Source organism: Cnephaeus nilssonii (genome assembly GCF_951640355.1).
Source record: "Cnephaeus nilssonii genome assembly, chromosome: 5".
In the NCBI taxonomy this organism is placed as follows: domain Eukaryota; kingdom Metazoa; phylum Chordata; class Mammalia; order Chiroptera; family Vespertilionidae; genus Cnephaeus; species Cnephaeus nilssonii.
The window spans coordinates 27,062,241-27,085,440 of NC_137076.1; the positions used below are offsets into that span (position 1 = coordinate 27,062,241).

The 23,200-nt window shown below is 42.4% G+C and overlaps 1 protein-coding gene across 1 annotated transcript in view; it reads left to right on the top strand.

Moving 5' to 3' along the window:
* MUC16 (mucin 16, cell surface associated) overlaps window positions 1-18,006 on the top strand; it is a 111,732-nt gene extending 93,726 nt beyond the window's left edge. Inside the window, exons 52-68 of the mRNA XM_079770497.1 lie at window positions 242-366; window positions 462-529; window positions 2,176-2,348; window positions 3,682-3,717; window positions 4,824-4,889; window positions 6,041-6,162; window positions 6,257-6,324; window positions 6,491-6,663; window positions 8,111-8,241; window positions 8,593-8,660; window positions 9,406-9,554; window positions 10,626-10,789; window positions 11,114-11,181; window positions 13,074-13,240; window positions 14,885-14,926; window positions 15,123-15,202; window positions 17,056-18,006. Of these exons, the coding sequence (XP_079626623.1) occupies window positions 242-366; window positions 462-529; window positions 2,176-2,348; window positions 3,682-3,717; window positions 4,824-4,889; window positions 6,041-6,162; window positions 6,257-6,324; window positions 6,491-6,663; window positions 8,111-8,241; window positions 8,593-8,660; window positions 9,406-9,554; window positions 10,626-10,789; window positions 11,114-11,181; window positions 13,074-13,240; window positions 14,885-14,926; window positions 15,123-15,202; window positions 17,056-17,106 (1,751 nt within the window). The 3' untranslated portion in view covers window positions 17,107-18,006. The remainder of the gene's footprint in view (window positions 1-241; window positions 367-461; window positions 530-2,175; window positions 2,349-3,681; window positions 3,718-4,823; window positions 4,890-6,040; window positions 6,163-6,256; window positions 6,325-6,490; window positions 6,664-8,110; window positions 8,242-8,592; window positions 8,661-9,405; window positions 9,555-10,625; window positions 10,790-11,113; window positions 11,182-13,073; window positions 13,241-14,884; window positions 14,927-15,122; window positions 15,203-17,055) is intronic.
* Window positions 18,007-23,200: the final 5,194 nt, after the last annotated feature.

The following is a 23,200-nucleotide window of genomic DNA, read 5'->3' on the forward strand; positions in this document are numbered from 1 at the left end:
TCCTGGGAAAGTACAAAGCCACATTGTCTTCTCAGAGCCCTCCACTCCTGCATCTGGATAGAAATGGCCCATCTTGATGCTCCCAAATCATTAAGCCTGCTCTACTCACTGTTGGAGTTGTCTCCATTAACAAGTGACCCTCAAGCTAATCAGAAGGACATGGGTCCCATGAATCCCCAGTCTTAGGTAGACATTGGGCCCCCCAAACTTCCTGCAAGCCTTGGCTCTCCACCCATCATAGCTGCGGAGGTCAGTGAGGAGCCTTTCACACTGAATTTCACCATCAACAACCTGCGCTACTCAGCAGACATGAGCCATCGGGGCTCCCTCAAGTTCAACATCACAGACACCCTCATGCAGCATCTGGTGAGAGACCTGCTTACCCCTCCCACCTCTCCATGACCCATCACAGGGATTGTTGCCCACCTTTAACCAATACTGGCTCTCTCCTTCCTCTCCAGCTCAGCCTGTTGTTCAGGAGGAGCAGCCTTGGTCCCCGATATGCAGGTTGCAAGGTCACCTCGCTAAGGTGAGAACACCCCCCTCCATAGCCCACCACTAAAGGACATGGGCTTCTGTCTGTGGGGCTGCCCCTGGTTGTAGCAGGCTATTCTGGGGGGGCGGGGTTCTGCATCCATTTAAAAAGTATTATATTATTAATGTTTCATATTGTGACAAAATACATATAGACACAAAATTATCCATTTAAACCATTTTAAGTGTACAATTCAGTGGCATAAATTACATGCACAATGGTGTGTACCCATCATCACTACCTAGTTTCAAAACTTTTCATCACCTCAAGCAGAAACTCTATACCCGTTGGGCAGTTATTCTCATGTCTCTGGATCAGTTTTTGTTCCTTTGGTGTTTATGAAGTACTTCTCAATTAGTATTTTAATTAAACTGACATGATGCTACAGCACCTCTGAGGCAGGCAGTAGGTACCACGGTGGCATTTCCTCTACCCTCATCTAGTGGAGAAATCAGACAGGAATGAGGAGAGTAAGTATTGAAGTAAAGTGCTTTCAAATGCGATAAGGTGATGCAAAGCATAAATAAGTAGAGAGTATGGGAAAGGAGTTTTACCCCGGGGACAGGGTAGCTTCTCTGTGGAGGTGACTTCTGAGCTGTGTCCCAGAAGGATTTGGCCATGAAAACTGTTCTAGGCATAGGGGACAGCCTGTGCAAATACCCTGTGGTAGACATAAACTTGGCAAGTTCACTGAACTGCAAAGAGGCCAGTGTGGCTGGAGCAGAGAGAGAACAAGGTTAGAGAGAGGGAGGAGATGAGATTTGAGATATCATCAGGATCTACACCGTGTAGAGCCTTGAAGGAAGTTTAACTTTTGTAATTTTGGTAAAATACACATAACAAACTTACCATATGAACCATTTTAAAGCATACAGTTTAGTAGTATGAAGTATATTCACATTGCTGTGAAACCAATCTCTAGAACTTGCAAAAATTAAATTCTGTACCCACAAAACAAAAACTTCCCATTTCTCTCTACCCCAATCTTGGCACCCATCATTCTGCATTCTGTCTATATGAGTCTGACTACTCCAGGTATGAATAGAATTATGCAGCCTTTGTCTTTTTGTGATGCTCATTCAATTACCATAGGTCTTTAAGGTTCATCCATGTTGTAGCATGACAGAATTGTCTTCTTTCTTAAGGCTGAATAATACTCCACTGCATGTATAGATCACATTTTGTTTATTAATTCATTAGGACTTTGGATTTTACATGGAACAGGCAATGTGCTAGGTGCTGGGTGTTCAATGAATCACACTGTCCCATTCCCTGACCTAACGGAGGTTAACAACTGGATGGAACAGGGACAAGCAATACATGCTCACATAGTGGATGAGCAGGGTTGCAATCACAGAAGAGGTTCCTGACCTCCTGGGAGGGTTCTTTGAGGAAGTGGAGGTATCTGTTGACACCTGAAAGATGAACAGGAAATTGCCTAGGTAAAGAAAGAAGGGAAGAGACTTCCAGACAGTAGTCACTGGAAGTGTGAAGATCCCAAGATGAGAGAGTGTGGCCAGGTAGAGAAACTATAAAAGGTTCAAGAAGGCTGAAACACAGGATCTGGGGTGTGTAGTGACCACAGGTGGAGAGATGCCAAGAGAACTGCATCCCCCAAAGGTCAATCTCTTCTTCCCCAGGTCTGTGAAGAATGGCGCCAAGACAGGGGTGGACTTTCTCTGCACCTACCGCCAGCCCCCCAGCGGCCCAGGTCTGCCTGCCAAGCAGCTGTTCCATGAGCTGAGCTGGCAAACCCGTGGCATCACTCGGCTGGGCCCCTACTCTCTGGATAAGGACAGCCTCTACCTCAATGGTTAGCAGTTCTCAGCCCATTCCACTGGGGCCACCCCCTAACTCCAGAGGATTCCCATTTACCAGTTCTTTAGGGGAAAAGTTGAGAAAAACTCAGATGTGATTCTTTACTCCACACTGATTCTTCTCCCTCACCCCACCAGGCTGATCCTTGATTAAACCTGTTTTACAGAAGAATAAACTGAGGCCTATAAAGGTTAAATAACTTGCCCAAGTGGGTGTAGCTTGAGAGTTGTGGACCCAGGTCATAATCAGCATCTAATGCCAGTCTTTCAAGGGGATATTTGGGGAAAGAAAATCGCACATCTATCTCCCCTCCCTGCTCTCTTCTCACCCTTGACTAAGAATAGACTTCTATTCTGGGTGGGACCCTATACCAGGAAGGAGGGAAGGCACTCTGAGCATCTAGGATGTCCAGGCTTCCGACACACTGGCCATCAGCCTACAATTCAAGAAGTGACAGCATTTAAGAGGGTGACATTCATCTGGGGTTCTGAGAAACAGAGTTTGGCCATAGTAGATTAATTGCAATAACTCAGCTTCCCTCCTCCATCTACAACCTGGAAATAGTACTTGGCAACTAACACTTATCACCATGGCCCCATCAGGTGGTCAGGGAGACATTCTGGTCCTTTGTGACTCCCACTTTAGCAAGGAGGGAAATGGAGCTCAGAGGAAGGAGGGGACCTGCACACACGTACAGTAGGTTTATGGCCAGTCTGCACCTTGATGTTCTGAGTTCACATCTGTTGCCTTCACCTTGGCCATTGCAGGGCCCACTTTAGGATTTGCCTCCCTTGGAAACTGCACAACCTATATGCTTCATTTTGTTCACTCACTCAGCATTTACCAAGCATCTGCTGTAAGCCTGGCACCAGGGACAAAGACAGGCTACATGCACAACCTACATCATGTAACCTCCAATGGGACAGAAACTGTTTTGTTCAGTGTATGTTCCTTAAATGTAATGGAACTTGGCACATAGTAAGCCTGAATGAATATTCTTTGGACGGAGGGATAGATGGAGGGAGGGTGAAAGGGAAGATTGTGGAGTGTATGGATATGGTGTGTGTGGGAGGGGAATAAATGTATGAACATAAATGTGTGTCTTTTGTTGGGGGCATGGTGGATGGGGAAGAGTCATTTTTAATGGAAAGATCAAGAAAGCCCTCATAGTGGATATGACATTTGCGTCTCATCTTAGAAGATGCCTCGATGCTCACCTGGTACACATAGGGAAAGGAATCCAGGCAGGAGTCCCACATGACTCAAATGCATGGAATACCTGGGATTGTTCTGCCACTTCCCCTTATATGTGACTTGTTCATTTCCAGGTTATAATGAACGTGGTCCAGATGAGCCTCCTACAAGTACGTATCTTTGCCTCTAGTGCCCATTTTAGACTCCTTAGTTCTTGAGCCAAGCTTTTCTCCTCACTGACAAAGGGAGCTTGCCCTAGACTTAGTCCGGTCTTCTGAGTGGGGCCAAGGTGTCAGTGGGAGGAAGAATGCTGAGTTCTTGGCCTGTTTTTGGACCTGCTTCCATGATATTGGCTTCCTAATTTCTCCACATCCCTTTGGGTTAGAAAAGAAATTTTAACAAGAATTTCCTACAGGGATGGGGTTGAGGTCAGATAGTAACTTTTAGTTTATGCCTCCTGAAAACAAAATCTCTTACAGGCACCCCACAAGGGGCCTCAGTATCAAACTGCAGACTCTAGGGGCTACTCAGTGGTTAGGCCAAATTTGCCCATGAACTCATCCAATGGTTCCTTTTTTTATCTTTTAACCCATCTATTCTTCCATTATTCCAGTTACCCCTTCTCTCAAATACCACCATCTTTTCTCCCTCTTTCCCTCCTCCCAACACCTCCCTCCCTTGATCCATTCCTTTCTTCCTCCCTTTCTTCCTTCTTTTCTTCCATTCATCCATCCATCCAATCTTCCTTCTGCTTATTTACCTGTGTATTCTTTCTGTCGTTCCATTCATCTCTTCAACTTTGCTTTGTGCTATTCTTCTCTCCTTTTTTACCATCTGTCCACTCATCCTTATGACCATTCACCTGTTTGTTCTTTTCTACATCTGTCCTTCCCTCCTATTTTCCTTCCATCTCTCCAACTTCTATTCCTTGTCTTTATTCTACCTGCTTTTTCTTTGACCCTTCATTTGTTCATTCTTCCTCTGTCCATCCAGGTATCCCATTTGTCTGTCCATTTTCTGCCCGCCTATTTATCTGTCTTCTTTGTTCAGTCTGCCTATCATTCACCCGCTCTCACTCTCTTAAATTCATTTCATTTACAGGTTTGCTCACCCTTATACTCACACAATTACACCTTTCCTCACTCTCATTTATGATACACCTGTGAGTGGTTTTCCTAGGAAAACCTCTGCTGGAGTCCATGAGACCCTGATCAGACTTTCCCCCTTTGGGGCGGGGGGTGGGTCTGTCCCTCACTGATGACTGCATTTTTCATAGCTCCTGAACCAGCTACCACGGTCCTGCCCACTTTGTCATCACCTGTGCAACCAGAAGCAACCACAGGTATTTGAGGGGCCTTTTCCTTCCTAAGAGAAGCTCTCAAGCCCCACAGACAATTGTCACACAGGAACTGGTGAGCTAGGCTGTGAAATTCTGGCTTTAGGGCAACCAGTTATACCAACAATTCAATTTAATGCCTACCCTCATGGAGCCTCCAGGCTTGTGAGATTAACAGACCATTATAACAAAATGTGGGATGTTTTGGGAAGAGGCATCTGGTACAATTTGAATGGGAATAGCTTTCTGGTGAAAGTTACCCACAAGGAGCCTTTAAGGAGTAGGAATGCTCTAGTCCAGTGGCCGGCAAACTCATTAGTCAACAGAGCCAAATATCAACAGTACAACGATTGAAATTTCTTTTGAGAGCCAAATTTTTTAAACTTAAACTTTTTCTAACGCCACTTCGTCAAAATAGACTCCCCCAGGCCTTGGTATTTTGTGGAAGAGCCACACTCAAGGGGCCAAAGGGCTGCATGTGGCTCGCAAGCCGCAGTTTGCCGACCACGGCTCTGGTCAAATAGAGCATGGAGAAGGCAATCACCTGGTAGAGGGGATTGATCAAAGGGTCAATAGGCACAAACAGCATAGTGTAGTGAAATTGAGAGGGATTTCATTTGCCTGAAGTATAAAGCTTAATATGGAGTAGATGGATAAATGAAACTGAAATACTGGTAAGAACAAGATTAGGAAGAAACTTGAGTGTCAGGTCATTATAAGCTTGAACCTAATGCTGAAGGCCATAGGGTGTTGTGGATGATATAGAGCAGTGGTGACCATAGTGAGACTTTCATTTAAGAAAATTTCTACTACTATTCAGTGTGGAGAACAACTTTTAGACAGGGTGTCTACTAGTAGTGTGCCTGCTGGGGTATTGGTCCAGGTGAGAGAAGGTAAGAACTGGGCTAGGAGAAGATAGAGAGAGGTGATGAATGTGAGAATCATTCACACGTGGAGTTGGTAGTACTTGGAGGTGAGAAGAGTAATACTCATATTTCTGAATATTTATGATGGTTTTGACTTGACCACACCAGTGGGTGGTGGTGCCACTGGAAAAGAAGACAACAGATTATCATGATTTATCATGATTACAGGACTCTGATCAGGACTCAGGCCAGCTCCCAGTGACTGCCATCTCACCCTTTCTCTTCTTACAGTTCTGTTGTACAACGTGGAGACCCTCACACTCAACTTTTCCATCTCCAACCTCCAGTATTCAGTAGACATGGGCAGTGGCTCAGCCATGTTCAACTCTACTCAGAGTATCCTGCAGTACCTGGTGAGACCCTGGTCCCAGCAGCTCCTGGTCGGGTAAATCCCACCCAGCCTCTTACCCAGCCCTCCTGCTCATCCTCTTCCTCCTTTCTCTCCAGCTCAGATCCTTGTTTATGAAGAGCAGTCTGGGCCCCTACTACTCGGGTTGCAGACTGATCTCCCTCAGGTAAGACTCTTTCCTGAGCAATTGCCATAATGGCCACTTGTGGTGACCACTCCTTTTTCAGTCTTCCCACTGACCTCACATTAGCTTCTCCATCTTTCTGGCCCCCCACACCCAGCAGTTTCAGGATCTCTCTCTTTCTAGAGTTCCCACATGCCTCTCTCCCCAGGCCTGAGAAAGATGGGGCAGCCACCAGGGTGGATGTCATCTGCACCTATCACCCTGACCCCTTGAGTGCCGGGCTAGACAGAAATCGACTTTACTGGGAGCTGAGCCAGCTGACCCACAGTGTCACCCAGATGGGTCCCTATACCCTGGTCAGGGGCAGCCTCTTTGTCAATGGTGAGTCTTTATGCTGAACTTGGATTTACAGTGTTCATTACATGTCTTTGTTTTATTTTATTTCCTCTTTAAGAAATCGGTCTAAGCTCAGGATGGGAGATACCCTCCACAACCTCCATGGGGAGGGTATTTCCTATTATTTCCAGTAAAAACATGAAATTCTTTAACCAAATTAATATAATATATTTTAATGCAAAATCAAAATTATAGACACATAGTATCTAAGCAAGGTTCCTCTAAGCCAGTTGTTCTCACCCAGGGGCAATTCTGCTCCCCCCAGTAGACACTGGCAATGTCTGGAGACATTTTTAATTGTCACAACTGGGAGAAGGTGCTACTGGCATCTAGTGGACAGAGGCTGAGATGTTGCTAATATCCTTCAATATACAGGAGAACCCCACCACCAAGAATCATATAGCCCCAAATGGCAGTAGTTCTGAAGATGAGAGGCCCTGCTGTACACCAACACTTACCACACTTTACTGCAATTACTTGTTTTATTGTCCAACTCTACAAAATCAGGATTTGCCTACTGGGACGCTGGATCCTTAGTTCTTAATAAGTTGGCACATTGTGGTACTCAATGAATGAATGAACAAATAAAAGATGAGAATATCAGCCCCTCATCTGTAGGTATCTGCTGCAGTTCCCATTCATTCATTCAACAAACACACATGTGTGACAATTCTGTCCCAAACCATGTGTTGGGTGGGTATGGAGATAAAAACACAGCTTTTGTCCCTGGAAAACTCATAGTCAAGTGAACTAATGATTACTTAGGGACACAAAAATAGCATCAACGTTATATAACTGGTTGCTATGGGATGAGAGATGGGAGGGGAACAAGTCAAGGAAGGCTTCCTGAAAAATATTATGTGCCCAGACCTGTGTTAGATACCGGGGCATGACAAGAACAAGATAGATGGGTGGGTTCCTACTCTCCTGGAGATCCATACCTTTGGGCTTCTGGAGCATGAATAGGAGTTTTCCAGGAAGAGGGTGGAAAAGCATTCTACAAAGTGGTAACTGCATAAGCACAAACAAAAACTCAGCTCAGGAGAATCCCTGTAAAACTGAGTTTCCCCCCTCTTTGGGTGACTTTCCATTTGGGAACTTACATTCCCCAGGGCATGAACCTCTGTGCTGCCATGCCTCCATGATAAAAGCTGAGCATCTTGCCTGGCCTGTGTAGTTCAGTGGTTAAGCATCAACCTATGAACCAGGAGATGATTGTTCGAGTCCCTGTCAGGGCACATTTTCCAGTTGCAGGCTTGATCTCCAGTAGGGGACGTGCAGGAGTCAGCCAATCAATTATTCTCTCTCATCATTGATGTTTCTATCTCTCCCTCTTACTATCTGAAATCAATAAATATATATTAAAAATAGTAAAAAGAAAAATAAACGCTGAGCATCTTGACATGTCTTTTCTTTCTTTTCATGGCCCTAGGCTATGCCCCACAGGATTTATCTATTCAGAGTGAGTACCAGCTGAATTTCCGCATCATCAATTGGAACCTCAGCAACCCAGACCCCATGTCCTCTGAGTACACCTCCCTGCTGAGGGACATCCAGGACAAGGTGTAGTCTCTCTCACCCATCTTATATCTCCTTGCCCTGGGTACCCCCTCATTCCTCTAACTTACATCTATTAACTGATTATTTCAACACTTCACTTTACCCACATTTTCTGAGTTCTCTCAGTTTCCAGAGGCAGAACCGTGTCTGCCTTCCCCATTCCCAGGTGAGCAAAGTGAGGCTCAGAAATGGGAGTTCTGTGCCTAAAGTCACACAGTGAGTTGGGGGCAGAGGGAGGATTTGAACTCAGTTCTCCCTTGCTCCAAGGCCTGTGTTCTTTCACTGGCTCCAGTGGCTGCCTCCAGCCCCTAGAGACCTCTCTCTCTCACCCACTCTCCCTCCTTTTCATTCTAGGTCACCAAACTCTACAGAGGCAGCCAGCTAGGAGATGCATTCTACTCCTGCCTGGTTACTGACTTGAAGTAAGTTGAGGAGATTGGAAGTATTGGCTGAGTTGGTGGTTTTTGCTCTGAGCTCCTGTGGCATATCTTGTTCTGAAAGTCCTAACATTGTGCCCATTATCCCCACATCCCTGTCAGCTAATCCTACCATCTTCTATAGGTTTTCAGGGGTGGGTAAATGACTAACCTCATGGGGCCACCAACCATCAGCATCTACCACCTTCTCCTCTTCTGGACACTTTCAACCAATATCAGCTCAATAATAAGATTTACCATGGCCAGCCTCTCTGCTGAGCACTTTCATGCATGATCATCTCACTTAATTCTCATCACAGCCCCATGAGATAGATACAATGATTGTCCCCATTGTTCTGATGGGAAAACTGAGGCTCAGCAAAGTAAACAGCCCAAGAACTGTCCAAGTTGGGATTGCACTCAATCTCTGAGGGATGGGGGGGAGGAACTAGGAAATCTACACTGTAGAGGAGGATCATGAAGCATATTGTTTTGAATATTGAAGCTGAATATTGAATTTTGAGTATTTTCTAACTTCAGTTTCTTTGTGGGGATATTTGTAATAATACCTTCCACTGCAGTGATGATGAGGGAATGTGTAAGTCACTTCTTAGGGGTGCCTAGTAGATGTTCATTATTATTACTGTTATTGCTTTTATTCTCAACTCCTAAACACCTTCCATAAAGCAGGAACTCAGAGGACACTGCTGGTGTTGGGTGCTGGCTGAGTCCCCGTGGTCTCTGATTCTAGGCTGGGCTCCGTGACAGTCACTATCCAAGAACTGTTCTCCTCCAGTATAGACCCCAGAATGGTGAAACAAGTTTTTCTAGACAAGACCCTCAATGCTTCATCCCACTGGCTGGGTGCCACCTACCATTTGGCAGATATTCAAGTGACAGGTACAAGACGGGGTACTGGTTTCATGGCTTGTGGAGATGGGCTTTGAGGAAGGATGGGTCGTCTCGGTAGCAATGGAACAGATGTAGTCTCAGAAGGGAAAAGTGGTACTCTTTTGGAGGCCCATGTTGATGACCCATGTTCATGGCCATGGATCATCCAACATGAGGCAGAAAGAGAACATGTAGCAATTACCCTCAAAGGAATGCTTATTTTTACACAAATTTTTCCAACCCCAAATGAGTTGCCTTTTTAGGCCCTCTATTTGTGAGTCATTCATTGTTCATTCATCCAACTATTATTTAATGCAAGTTAATAGGTACTGATGATGCATTGTGAAAATTTCTGTAAAGGGATTTCAAGAGCCTGTGGGAACCTCAAGGAGGGACACACATTCCTGTCTTAGAATGTTTTCATAAGGAAGTGATGAAGACACTAAGATGTGATGGAGAACATGACTTACCCTGTGGGGGACGGGGGATAAATAGTTGTGCTACACGTGTCTTTAACCTAGCAGATAGAAAGAGCATATTTGGGGGAGCTATAAGAGGTGTGTTGTGGCTGGTGCATGCACTTTGACATGGGGGAGGTGACAGCTGAGGCTAAAGAGGTGGTCAGGGACTTTCTTGGGCACTGGAATGGTTTGTGGGGAACACAAAACACTTTGAGTTCTACTTTTGAAAGCTTGTTTTCTGGGTGCTTTGTGGAGAATGGATTGAGAGGGGGAAGGAGACTGGAAGCAGCAAAAAACATTAGGAGCCTAGGCCAACAAAGGTGTGTGACAGATGCCTGCTGGGTTGGCCAGCACCTACACTTGCCAACTACACCTCAGAGAGGTCCATTCTATTCTCCCAGACATCCTAGGGAACTCTCAGAATTCTTGATGGATAGGGGGTTGCGCAGGTAGATAAATGAATAGATTCAAGGTGGACAGATGGATGCAGGGTCTTCTAGAGCCCATCTTAAAAAACCCAGTTCCGGTCACATTACCAGAAATAAGTAGACTGGTTTAAATGACATCTTGTTAAATCCTTCCCCAGGTATTGGAATTTTATACTCTCTTTTTATTCTAGAACTGGAGGCATCAGTTCATCTGCCAACAGACAAACCAACAAGCAGTCCTAGCCCTCAGCACTTCCATCTGAATTTCACTGTCACCAATCTACTCTATGTTCAGGACATAGGCCTACCAGGCACCACCACACACCAGCGGAACAAAAGAAGCATGGAGAATGCGGTGAGAATGCAGTTGTTTCCACTCTGTTTCCATATGGAGACTGACCTATAGATCCAGGTAGTCAGATGGTGACTTTCATAACAATTCATGAATACCAGTTCTTATTGCCATTTTGCAAATGAAGAAATAGGCACAAAAGGTTTACCAGCTGTCCCAGGTCATGTAGCTAAGTCCTACCTGGAACAAAGCCATTTTTTTGGTACACATACCTTCACTTGTCTTTGTTGAGCCAAGAAAAAATAGATGGAGAAGTTTGTTCAGTGGCTGAACATTCTCTGAGAAAGCCTGGGGTTCTGATGAGAGAAACTTAACCTTGTCTTTCAGCTCAACCAGCTCTTCCGAAACAGCAGCATCAGGAGTTATTTTTCTGACTGTCAAGTTACAGCATTCAGGTGAGTTCCAAATCAGGCCTAATTCCTCCTTAAACTTCTCTTTTACATAAAGGATATACGGTCTTCTTTAGGTAAGAGAATCCCTATGCTACGATCTCTCAGTTCCTAGCTGTTACAGAAGAGAGCCTTAGGGATATAGAACTGTTACTTTTAAAATAGACTCACTAGAGATGGAGGTACCTGGTTCTGGGGTCCATGGGATATGGTTTATAGAAAACATTTCTTTAGAAATCAGCTCCTGAATCCACAACCCATATAAGATGGGGGCTATTGTGAAATGACTTAAAATTCAGCAGTCTAATCCTGTTGTCCAATAGAGTAGCCACAACCCCATGTGGCAGTTAAATTGTTATATACCTATTGAAATATTGTTCACATACTATTCCGTGTGTTTATTTCTCAGACTTTTTCATATACAATAGCACATCATCTGCAAAACACAGTTCAGATCACATTTTTATGTATTCTTTTCCAATCTAGATGCCTTTCATTTCCTTTTCTTGCCTAAATTGCTCTCCTTAGAACCTCTAGTACAGTTAACATAAGAGATGAGAGAAGACGTCCTTGTTTTGTCCTTGGTCTTAGAGGAAATCATTCTGTCTTTTACCACTGACTATAATATTAGCTGTAGGTTTTTTGTGGGGGTTTGTGGGTTTTTTGTTTTTGTTTTTTGTTGTTTTGTTTTTTTGTGGTGTTTTGTGTGTGTGTGTGTGTGTGTGTGTGTGTGTGTGTGTGTGTGTGTGTGTGTTTTGTTTTGTTTTGTTTTATTGTTTTTTTGGATGCTGTTTATCACATTGAGAAGGTTTCTTTTTAAAATTTCCAAGTTGTTGAGGGTTTCTTTTAAGTCATTAAAGGCCTATTTTGTGAAATTCGTTTTTGTGTGTATTAAGATAATGAGTATTTGTGCTTTATCCTATAACTACGGTGTATTTCATGAGCCAGTTTTTAATATATTAAGATAACTTTTTTCAGGTAGGGATTAGTGATTAAGATCTTTTCAAGTCTTTCCTGGGCATGCACTCAGACCTGTACTCATGCACCCAGACCTGTACTCTTCTACATCCCCTCAAATTCATTGGAGAGTTTCAAGGCCACTGGAGACATCTCATTCTTCCAATTTTTATCTTAAGTTTCTGGCTCAGCTCTTGGCTGCCTCAACTAATATTGCTCCCTCGTGCAGTTACAATGCAAAAACAGTTACCACTGATAGTTTTTAGGAAGTTCCCTGGGGATAGACCTTCCTTGCTGAGCAAGCTGAGTCAAAGAAAAACAATCCCTGAAAACGGGGATATTTCAAGGGGATGCTACGCAGGTCAAATAGAAACAAACTGGGATGCATCTTTTGGGGAGCTCCAAACCCATGATGGCTACGTGACTGCTGTTTTTCACAGTTACATGGTTCTGAGACTGATGCTTTTCACAGTTCCTGAGGACATTGTGAGCGCAGAATGGGAACATGCAGGTTATAATGCCACAGCGCTTACTCCCTCTGTCATGATTCAGCCATTTCTCCTAACTAAACACGCCTCAGTTGGTTGCAAGCCTTTGGTTCATTTCTGTACTTTTGAAAAGTTTATGTCAACCATTTTTATTGTGTTCTCCTTGTTTATATGGGTTTTCAGAAGTCCTTACTCCAGCATTTCACAGATGTTCTCCTTGTGGCTATTTGTTTTGAATTATATTACATTACATGAGAAACTCAATTCTTCACTCACACACACCAGCCACATTTTAAGTGCTCAGCAACAACTTGTGGCTAATAATGATTATATTGGACAGTGTAGACACAAGGTTTACTTCATTGCAGAGAGTTCTCTTGGCAAGAACTAGAACAGGAAAGCTAGACTCAGGGCAGAGATTCAGATACTCCTGCATCCCTTGTGTGCTTCCAGGTCTGTGCCCCACAACAACCACACTAGGGTGGACTCCCTGTGCCGCTTCTCTCCATTGGCACAGAAAATGGACAGAGTTGCCATCTATGAGGAATTCCTGCAGCTGACTCAGAATGGCACCCAGCTACAGGACTTTACCCTGGACAGGAACAGTGTGCTAGTGGATGGTAAGACTTCCAGGTCATTGGGGCAGGAGTGGGGGTCTACGGTAAGTGCCACACCAGTGGACTTCCCTAGGAATCTGGAGGCCTGGGGATGAGTCAGCATTGAACTTTCTGAGGCTGATAGGAGGTAGCACAGTCCCCTGGCTTTACCTACTATTAGGGAGAGGAAAGGCTGCCCAGTGGAACATAGGAGGCCTTTGTCTTCACCTAGATAGCTCTGTGCCCTCAGGCTAGTCCTTTTCCCATTCTGGACTTCAGAGTCCTTTGCCTACTGAAAGTCAGTTACCAGATGGTCAGTGAGGGCTGTCAGCAGCAAACTATGTGTGAACCAGCCTTGGCAGGTGTGATGGGATGGACCTGTTTTCTGACCCACAGGCTGTATAAAAAGAAGCAGTGGGCCTGACTTGGCCTGCAGGCTGTATGTAGTTTGCCCAGTACTGCTGTAGATCATTACCATCCAATAGAACTTTCCCAGAGATGGAAATTCCTCTATCTCTGCTGCCCAGCACATCAACCACATAGAAGTTTTGAGTATAAGACGTATGGCTGAGACAGATTTTTATTGTTACTGATTTTAATGTTAAGAGGTACCAGATTTTTAAAATACATTTAATTAAAATTAATTGTAATTTAAGAAGCCCCCTTGTGGCAGCTCTGTATTAGGCAGAACTTCTTAAAAAGTTGGATAGGAAGCCCTAGCCAGCGTGCTCAGTGGTTAGTATCAGCCTGAGCTCAGAAGGATTGCCGATTCAATTCGAATCAAGGGCATGTACCTGAGTTGGCAGGTCCCATCCCCCGCCTGGTTGGGGCACATGCAGGAGGCAACCAATTGATGTCGCTCACATTGATATTTCTCTCTCTCTCCCCCCCCCCCCCACCTCCCTCCCTCCCACCCTCCTACCCTCCCTTCCACTCTCTTTAAAAAACAAAAAAAGTTTGCTAGGGAAAGGTAGGGGACCAGAAACCCTCCTACCCTGCCCAAAGGGTACAATGTTTTCCTACCCTCATGGAGTTTATATTGTAGTAGAAAATAGCAAGAATAGGCAGTTGTCAGTAGTAAATTATTTGATGTAAATCAATCCGTGCTTGGGAGTGGTAATCAGAGAAGGCTTCCTGTAGAAATTATATTATAGTTGAATCCTGGGAAATGAGTATAAAACAACATGGTAAAGGAAACGGAGGTAAATGGAATTCTAGGCTGAGAAAAGAGATTATGAGTTGTAATTTACATATTTAGAGAGATCTCATGTGCTTGCCAAATGGGATGAATTATTCTCCCTTGACAATCAGAAGATGGTCCAGCCCACTTTCAATATTCTGTGCCCAAAAGTAGAAATTGGATTTAATACACTATTGTAGTGTGACAATGGGTTATGTAGGCCATTGCATCTCATTTTTTAGGGATGCAAACTGAAATGGAGTGAGACATAATGATGTCTACATTAATATTCAGTGAAAATATGGGATGAGGCAAGAGTGGCAACTGTTAATAATTTGTGCATTGCGTGAAATACTGTTTTCATTGGGTGAACTATACATTGCTAAAACTAGGTGAGGGATGTTTATGGTATTGTTCTATTTTTCTGTGTGTTTGAGGAGTTTTATGAAACAGAGTAAAACACACTTCTCCATTTTATTCACTTGCAGGGTATTCTCCAAACAGACCCGATGCCCTGACTGGGAATTCTGGTAAGCCTCAAGGCAGCCCAGGGTGGGGAGGGAATGTCTTGATGCTGTGCCTCATCCCAGAGACACATGCACACAGGAGCTTGTATGATAACGACAGTTGGCCAACCCATGTCACGGACTTTGAGGCACAGCGGGGAGAAAGCAAGATCCCTGGGGAATGAGAGAAGGTGGCTCAGCCCAGCACTTGTCTCCCCAGATTTCCCCTTTTGGGCCATCATCCTCTTCTGCTTGGCGGGACTCTTGGTCGTCACCACGTGCCTGATCTGCTGTTTCCTGGTAAGCAAGGAAGTGATGCTTGTCTTCTTGCTATTGGGTTGTAAGAGTGTTTTATATACAGTCATGCATCGCATAACAACAGGTTGGTCAAGGATGGGCCACATATATGATGGTTATAATGGAGCTGAAAAATTCCTACCAGCTAGTGACAGCATAGCCTTAATAAGGTTCTGGCAAAGCACATTACTCTAGTGTTTGAGGCAAGCACACCTACTGCGTTTCCAATTGCATCAAAGTATAAGTTGTGTATAGGCCATAATACTTGATAATGATAATAGAGGACTATGTTACTGGTTAGGTATTTACTATACCATACTTTTTATTATTATTTTAGAGTGAGCTTTTCTACTTATAAAAATGTTGGCTGTAAAACAGTATGGTGTGTGACACCAGCAGCAGTCTCATTCATCTCATGTTTACCGCATCTCTTGAGTTCATTATTTCACTCGTGCTTGATTTAATTGTGTGTTTTATAAAGTAAAATGCTATGCAGGCAATCCCCTAAGGTCACCTTTCTAGTTCATATCCTTGTTGTTACATGGTGTATGACAATATTAGAAATACAAGTCCTCTGATAGGCACATGTTTTGCAAATATTTTTCCTAGTCTATGTGAGGCTTGCCTGCTTCTTTTCTTAACAGCAATAGTTCTTAGGAAAATGTAACTGAAAATCTCGAGTCTATCATGGTGGTAGAGTGACCACTACATGTGAGAATGGCTAAAATAGTATATAGACTGACTATAACAAGTTTTGGCGAGCATGTGCAGCAGCTGGAACTCTCGTGTCGTGCTTATATAAAGTCGCTTAGTGGTGTTGCTTCTGTAAGTTACATACACCTACACCTCCATCCCACTCCTAGCAATTTATCCAAGGGAAATAAAACACACATCTATACAGAGAGACTTGTACACAGATGCCCATTAGAGATTTGTATGTACTAGCCCCCAAATGGAAAACAACCAAGATGTCCACCAACAGGTGAAGAATAAGCAAACTGTGACACATCCCACAATGTGATCTTCCTCAGCAATAAAAATGAAATAATTAATAATACGTGCAATGACATGTATAAATCTCAAATAGTTATGCTGAGTGAAAGAAGTTAGGTAAAGAAGAGATTGTATGATCCCATTTAGAAACAACCTTTACAAAATACTAACTAATGTATAGGGAAAGAAATCAGGTCACCAGTTGCCTGGGAATAAGAATGTGTCTGCAGGAGGAATTACAGAGGAGCCAGAGTACACTTTTGGGGTGATGGGTATTCCTTATCTTGATTATGGTGACAGTTTAATAAGCTATCATCAAAATTTATTAAATCATTCACATTAAATGTATGCAGTTTGTTTTATATGAGTTATGCATCAATTAAGCTATAGCTTGAGGAGAAGGAGGGAGGGAAGGATGAGGAATATAAATGGTTACTAGAGGGAAAATGGTAGAACAAATGAGAGTGAAAAGGGGGAGAGAAAAAAACAGGAAAAGGTAAAAGAGGGGGAAAAGGAAAGGGGAAAAAAGACTGATGGAGAAAATTAAATTTAAAAAGGAGAGGGAATCTGACTGGTATGGCTCAGTGGTTGAGCTTAGATCCATGAACACAAGGTCATGGTATAAGCTCAGGTTGCTGACTCGGTCCCCAGTAGGGGGCGAGGCTGCCAATCCATGATTCTATCTCATTGATGTTTCTATCGCTTTATCTCTCTCCAGTCTCTTAGAAATCAATTTAAAAAAAAAGTTTTAAAGCAGAGGGACATGTCTGTTCTATGTGACTTTGGCCAACTTCTTCTTTAGTATTCTCTCATACTTGGACAGCCAGACAGTCCATTCTGAGTCCCGGTCCTCACCTTCACAGGTCACCGTGTGCCTGCGGAAGAAAGAGGGAGATTTTGAGATTCAGCAATGATGCCCGGTACCTGCCACACCTAGACCTGAGGAAGCTGCAATGACTAGATCTGCCTGAGGCCCCATCCAGGGCCCAAAGGAGCTTGGCTGGACCAGAAATCAACCACACTGATCTGTCACATTCTCTGGGCCCTTTTTAACATGGCCCCTGTCTGGTTCGCAGGAAACTAAGATACAATTCTTCCCCTTCATTAAGTCCTGAAGGCAACTGCTAGTTCCGGCTTGTCTTGTGGTTTCATATCCTTTTATTCCTCAGGAACTCCAGAATTGGCTAAACTGGAGCAGAAATTGCCGCAGTATAAAATCATACTCTTCAGCGCCAGGTTTCCATTCTTAGGAAACTTTGCAGCACACCTCCCCTAGCCATGTCAGCAACCACACTTATCTCTGGGCCTCCATTTTTCCACCCACAAAGCCTAGGCATCTCAAGTGCCCTTTGCACTACTTCATTCCCTGAAGTTCAGACTCACCAGGACTTCCAGATCAACCTGCCTTTCTGGAGCCCCTTTCCTCATGGTTCTCCAAGATGGAAAGTAGACCAGGATGGAAGGAATGGCTTAGATATGCCTGCATTCAGCCCTGGGACTTGGAATCTGAGATGACAAGAAATCTAAGAAGACTGAATCCAGAGTAACACTCAGACCTTAGAAATACAGTGTCTGCTTTGGAAGTGCAGGTGAATAAAACTCAGGTGGAAAATATGAGAGAATGAGTCTTTTTTCATATTTCTCTGCACAGAATCCAACAAGACAGATATAGCAGGAGCTCCCCAAAAGAAGCTCAAAGCATCTCAGGCATGGGGCCGGCTGTGCTGTCCTGCCCTGCATTTGTAAAAACAGATTGTGTGATCTCTACACCTTTTGCAGATGACCCAAGGGCTAAAAATTAAAGTCCAACTAATGCCAACCATTCCATTTTTTTGGTGTGAACTTTCTGTTCCTCGGTCTTAAGCAGTCATTCTGTGAGAATGTACTTCCTGGATATTATAATAATGATATAAGAACTACCATTATTGACATCTTCATATCTGCTAAGCAACATGATTGACAAGTGCAGAATGCACTGTCTCCGTTATACCACCATCCTTGGGGCTTTATTCCCATGTTGCTCCCATAAAGATATGGAGGCTAAGAAACATTAAATAGTAAGGAAGGAAAAATAATTGCTAAGAAACTAAACACCTAGCCAATTTACCCATCAAAGAAAGAGGTAAAGACATTTTCTGACATACAGTCTCAAAGTTGACCTCCCCTAGGCCTTTATTGAAAACACAGGTAAAGAATATGCATCACAAAGAAGAAAGGTGAACCTAGAAAACCATAGCAATGGTCATGAGAAAAATAAAAACAAAGTATATGAAAATTAGCATGGTTTAAAAAATATATTAAAAACACATTCTATCAAAATTCAAGATGGTTACATGAAAGATCAGAGGAGAAAAGATTCTATTAAAAGTAACTAATGTTTAGGGAATATAAAAATACCATAGATACTCTTTTATTGTGTTACACATCCCTCTCAGAACCTGATAAACTTGACAGAAATGTAGGTAAAGAGAGGACTTCCGGTCAAGATGGCAGAGTAACACCCAGGTAAATACTGTGCTTACCTCCTCCCATAACAACATCAAAATTACAACTAAATTATGGAACAACCACCCTTGAGAACCTCCTGAAGACTTCCTGAACAGAAGTTTTGTAACTAAGGATATACAGAATAAGCCACGTGGAGACTGATAAGAGGGGCAGGGACAGGAAACGGGTTAGTCTCACAACCACATGTGGTGGTGAGAAATCTGCTTTGGAGGTCTCTCCTGTTGAGTGAGGGGTCCCAGCCCCACAATGGGCTCCCTATCCTGGAGCACCAGTGCCAGAAAGAGGAATCCCCACAACATCCTGCTGTGAAAATCAATGGAGATTCTGTGTGGATGAGGTGGAGGCTGCTAGAGATGCAGCAAGTAAGGGGGTCCCTAACTCCAGGGCTCCCAAAGCATTGAGGTGTAAAACCACACTGAGCCCCAGTGTATATTCCCCAATCCATGCATTTCGAGACTAGAGGGACATTTGTCTGGCTATGTCCAGGGTCCTTGCCAGTTTGTGGAAGCTAAGTCTTTTTTTTTTTAATTCTTTATTGTTTAAAGTATTACATAAGTCTCCTTTTTCCTCCATTGACCTCTCCCCGGCCTCCCCCAACCCCCAGCACGTGCTCTCCCCGCCCCCATCTGTATCCATTGGTTTCTCACTCCACACCATCGCTCATAGGTTGGACAATCTGTTTGATGCTTCTATGACTCTGATTCTATTTTGGTTCCTCAGTTTACGTTGTTCATTATATCCCACAAATGAGTGATACCATGTAATATTTATCTTTCTCTGACTGGCTTATTTCACTTAGCATAATGCTCTACAGATCCATCCATGCTGTTCCAAATATTAAGAATTGCTTCTTTTTTACAGCAGCATAGTATTCCATTGTGTAGAAGTACCACCGTTTTCTAATCCACTCATCTGCTGATGAACACTTAAGCTGTTTCCAAATCTTAGCTGTTGTAAATTGTGCTGCTATGAACATAGAGGTGCATATATCCTTTCTGATTGGTGTTTCTCTTTTCTTGGGATATAGTCCTAGAAGTAGGATTACTGAGTCAAATGGCAATTCTATTTTTAATTTTTTGAGGAAACTTCATACTGTTTTCCATAGTGGCTGCACCAGTGTGCATTCCCACCAGCAGTGCATGAAGGTTCCTTTTTTTCCGCATCCTCTCCGGCACTTGTCATTTCTTGATTTGTTGATGATAGCCATTCTGACAGGTGTGAGATGGTACCTCATTCTTGTTTTGATTTGCATCTCTCGTTTGATTAGTGACTTGGAGCATGTTTTCCTATGTCTCTCCGTCTTCTGTATGTCTTCCTTCGAAAAGTGTCTATTTAGGTCCTTTGCCCATTTTTTGATTGGATTGTTTAGCTTCCTTTTGTTAAGTTGTATGAGTTCCCTACAAATTTTGGAGATTAAACCCTTATCAAAGATAATATTGTCAAATATGTTCTCCCATGTAGTGGGCTTTCTTGTTGTTTTGTTGATGGTTTCTTTCGCTGTGCATAAGCTTTTTATTTTGATGTAGACCTATTTGTTTATTTTCTCCTTAGTTTCCATTGCCCTAGGAGCTGTATCAGTAAAGACATTGCTACGACAAATGTCTGCTATTTTGCTGCCTATGGCTTCCTCTAGGATTTTTATGATTTCCCATCTTATGTTTAAGTCCTTTATCCATTTTGAGATTATTTTTGTGTATGGTGTAAGTTGGTGGTCTAGTTTCATTTTTTTACATATATCTGTCCAATTTTCCCAACACCATTTATTGAAGAGACTGTCTTGACTCCATTGTATGTTCTTGCCTCCTTTGTCAAATATTAATTGAGTATAATGGCTTGGGTTGAACTCTGGGTTCTCTGTTCTGTTCCATTGGTCTATATGTCTGTTCTTGTGCCAACACCAGGCAGTTTTGAGAACAGTGGCTTTGTAGTTTAGCTTGATATCTGGTATTGTGATCAATCCAACTTTGTTCTTCTTTCTCAAGATTGCTGTGGCTACTCAGAGTCATTTTTTATTCCAGATGAATATTTAGAGAGTTTGTTCTAGGTTTTTGAAGTATGCTGTTGGTATTTTTATGGGGATTGCATTGAATCTATAGATTGTTTTGGGTATTATGGACATTTTAATGATGTTGATTCTACCAATCATGAACACGGTATATTCTTCCATTTGTTTATGTCTTCCTCTATCTCTTTTTTCAGCGTCCTGTAATTTTCTGAGTACAGGTCCTTTACCTCCTTGGTTAAATTTATTCCTAAGTATCTTAATTTTTTGTTGCAATTGTAAATGGGATTGTTTTTTTAATTTCTCTTTCTGTGATTTCATTATTGGTGCATAAAAAAGCCATAGATTTCTGGGTGTTAATTTTGTATCCTGCATTGCTGAATTCATTTATTAGTTCTAGTAGTTTTTTGATGGAGTCTTTAGGGTTTTCTATGTAGGATATCATGTCATCTGCAAATAATGACAGTTTTACTTCTTCTTTTCCCATTTGGATGCCTTTTATTTCTTCTTCTTGTCTGATCACTATGGCTAGCACTTCCAGTCCTATGTCAAACAGGAATGGTGAAAGTGGGCATCCATGTCTTGTTCCTGTTCTTAGGGGAAATGGTTTTAGTTTTTGCCCATTGAGTATGATGTTGGCTGTGGGTTTGTTATATAAGGCTTTTATTGTATTTAGGTGTGATCCCTCTTTCCCACTTTGCTGAGAGTTTTTATCAGGAAAGGGTGTTAGATTTTGTCAAATGCCTTTTCTGCATCAATTGATATGAATATGTGATTTTTGTCTCTCAATTTGTTTATGTGATGCATCACGTTTATTGATTTGCAGATATTGTACCAGCCTTGCATCCCTGGAATTAAATCCCACTTGGTCATGGTGTATTATCTGTCTAATGTGATGTTGGATCCAATTTTCTAGAATTTTGTTGAGGGTTTTAGCATCTATGTTCATCAGGGATATTGGCCTATAATTCTCTTTCTTTATAGTGTCTTTATCTGGTTTTGGGATTAGGGTAATGCTGGCTTCATAGAAAGAGCTTGGAAGTGTGCCTTCCTCCTTAATTTTTTGGAATAGTCTTGAGAAGGATAGGTTTTTAGTTCTGCTTTGAATGTTTGGTAAAACTCTTCTGTGAAGCTGTCTGGCCCTGGGTTTTTGTTTGCTGGAAGCTATTGATGACTGCTTCAGTTTCCTCCTTAGTTACTGACCTGTTGAGATTTTTTTATTCTTCTTACTTGAGTTTTGGAATGTGTATTTTTCTTGAAATATATACATTTCCTCTAGGTTGTTTATTTGTTGGAGTAGAGTTGTTCATAGTATTTTTTAAAATCTTTTGTATTTCTGAGGAGTCTATTGTTATTTCGCCTCTTTCATTTCTGATTTTGTTTAATTGGGCCCTCTCTCTTTGCCTCTTGGTGAGCCTGGCTAGAGGTTCATCAATCTTGTGTACCCTTTCAAAAAAAAAAAAAAAAAAAAGCTCTTGGTTTCATTGATCTCTTGTGGGGTTTTTTTTGTTTGTTTGTTTGTTTTTGGGGGGTGGGTCTCTATTTCATTTATTTCTGCTCTGATCTTTATTATCTCCTTCCTTTTGCTCACTCTGGGCTTTTCTTGTTTCTCTCTTTCTCATTCTTTAAGTTGTAGAGTTAGATAATTTATTATCAGTTTTTCTTGTTTTTTGGTATGTCTGTAATGCTATGAACTTCCCTCTTAGGACTGCTTTCACATTGTCACATAGGTTTGAGGTATGTCTGTAATGCTATGAACTTCCCTCTTAGGACTGCTTTCACATTGTCACATAGGTTTGGGATTTTTGTGTTTTCATTGTCATTCGTTTCCAGCATGTATTTAATTTCTTCTTTGATCTCTTTGGTAACCCAATCATTATTTAATAGCATGCTATTCAGCCTCCAAGTGTTTGAATTTTGTTGATTTTTTTATTGTAGTTGATTTCTAATTTTATGCCATTGTGATCTGAGAAGATGCTTTATGTGATTTCAATCTTCTTGAATTTAGAGAGACTTTTCCAGTGACCTAATATGTGCTCTATCTTTGAAAAAGACCCATGTGCACTTGAGAAGAATGTATGTTTTGTAGCTTTGGGGTGAAATGTTCTAAAGATGTCAATTAAGTTCATCTGACCTAGTGAGTCATTTAGGATTACTGATTTTTAGTCTAGAGAATTTATCCAGTGATGTCAGTGGGGTATTAAAGTCCCCTACTATGATCATATTGCTGTCAGTCTCTCCCTTGATATCTTCCAGCAGTTTTTTATGTATTTGGGTGCTCCTGCATTGGGTGCATATATGTTTACCAGAGTTATATCCTCTTGTTGTATCAGTCCCTTTAGTATTATGAAGTGGCCTTCCTTATTTCTTGTTATGGCCTTCACTCTGAGGTCTGTTTTGTCAGATATAAGTATTGCTACCCCAGCTTTTTTTTCCTTCATTTCCATTTGCCTGAACAATATCTTTCTATCCCTTCACTTTCAGTCTGTGTGAGTCTA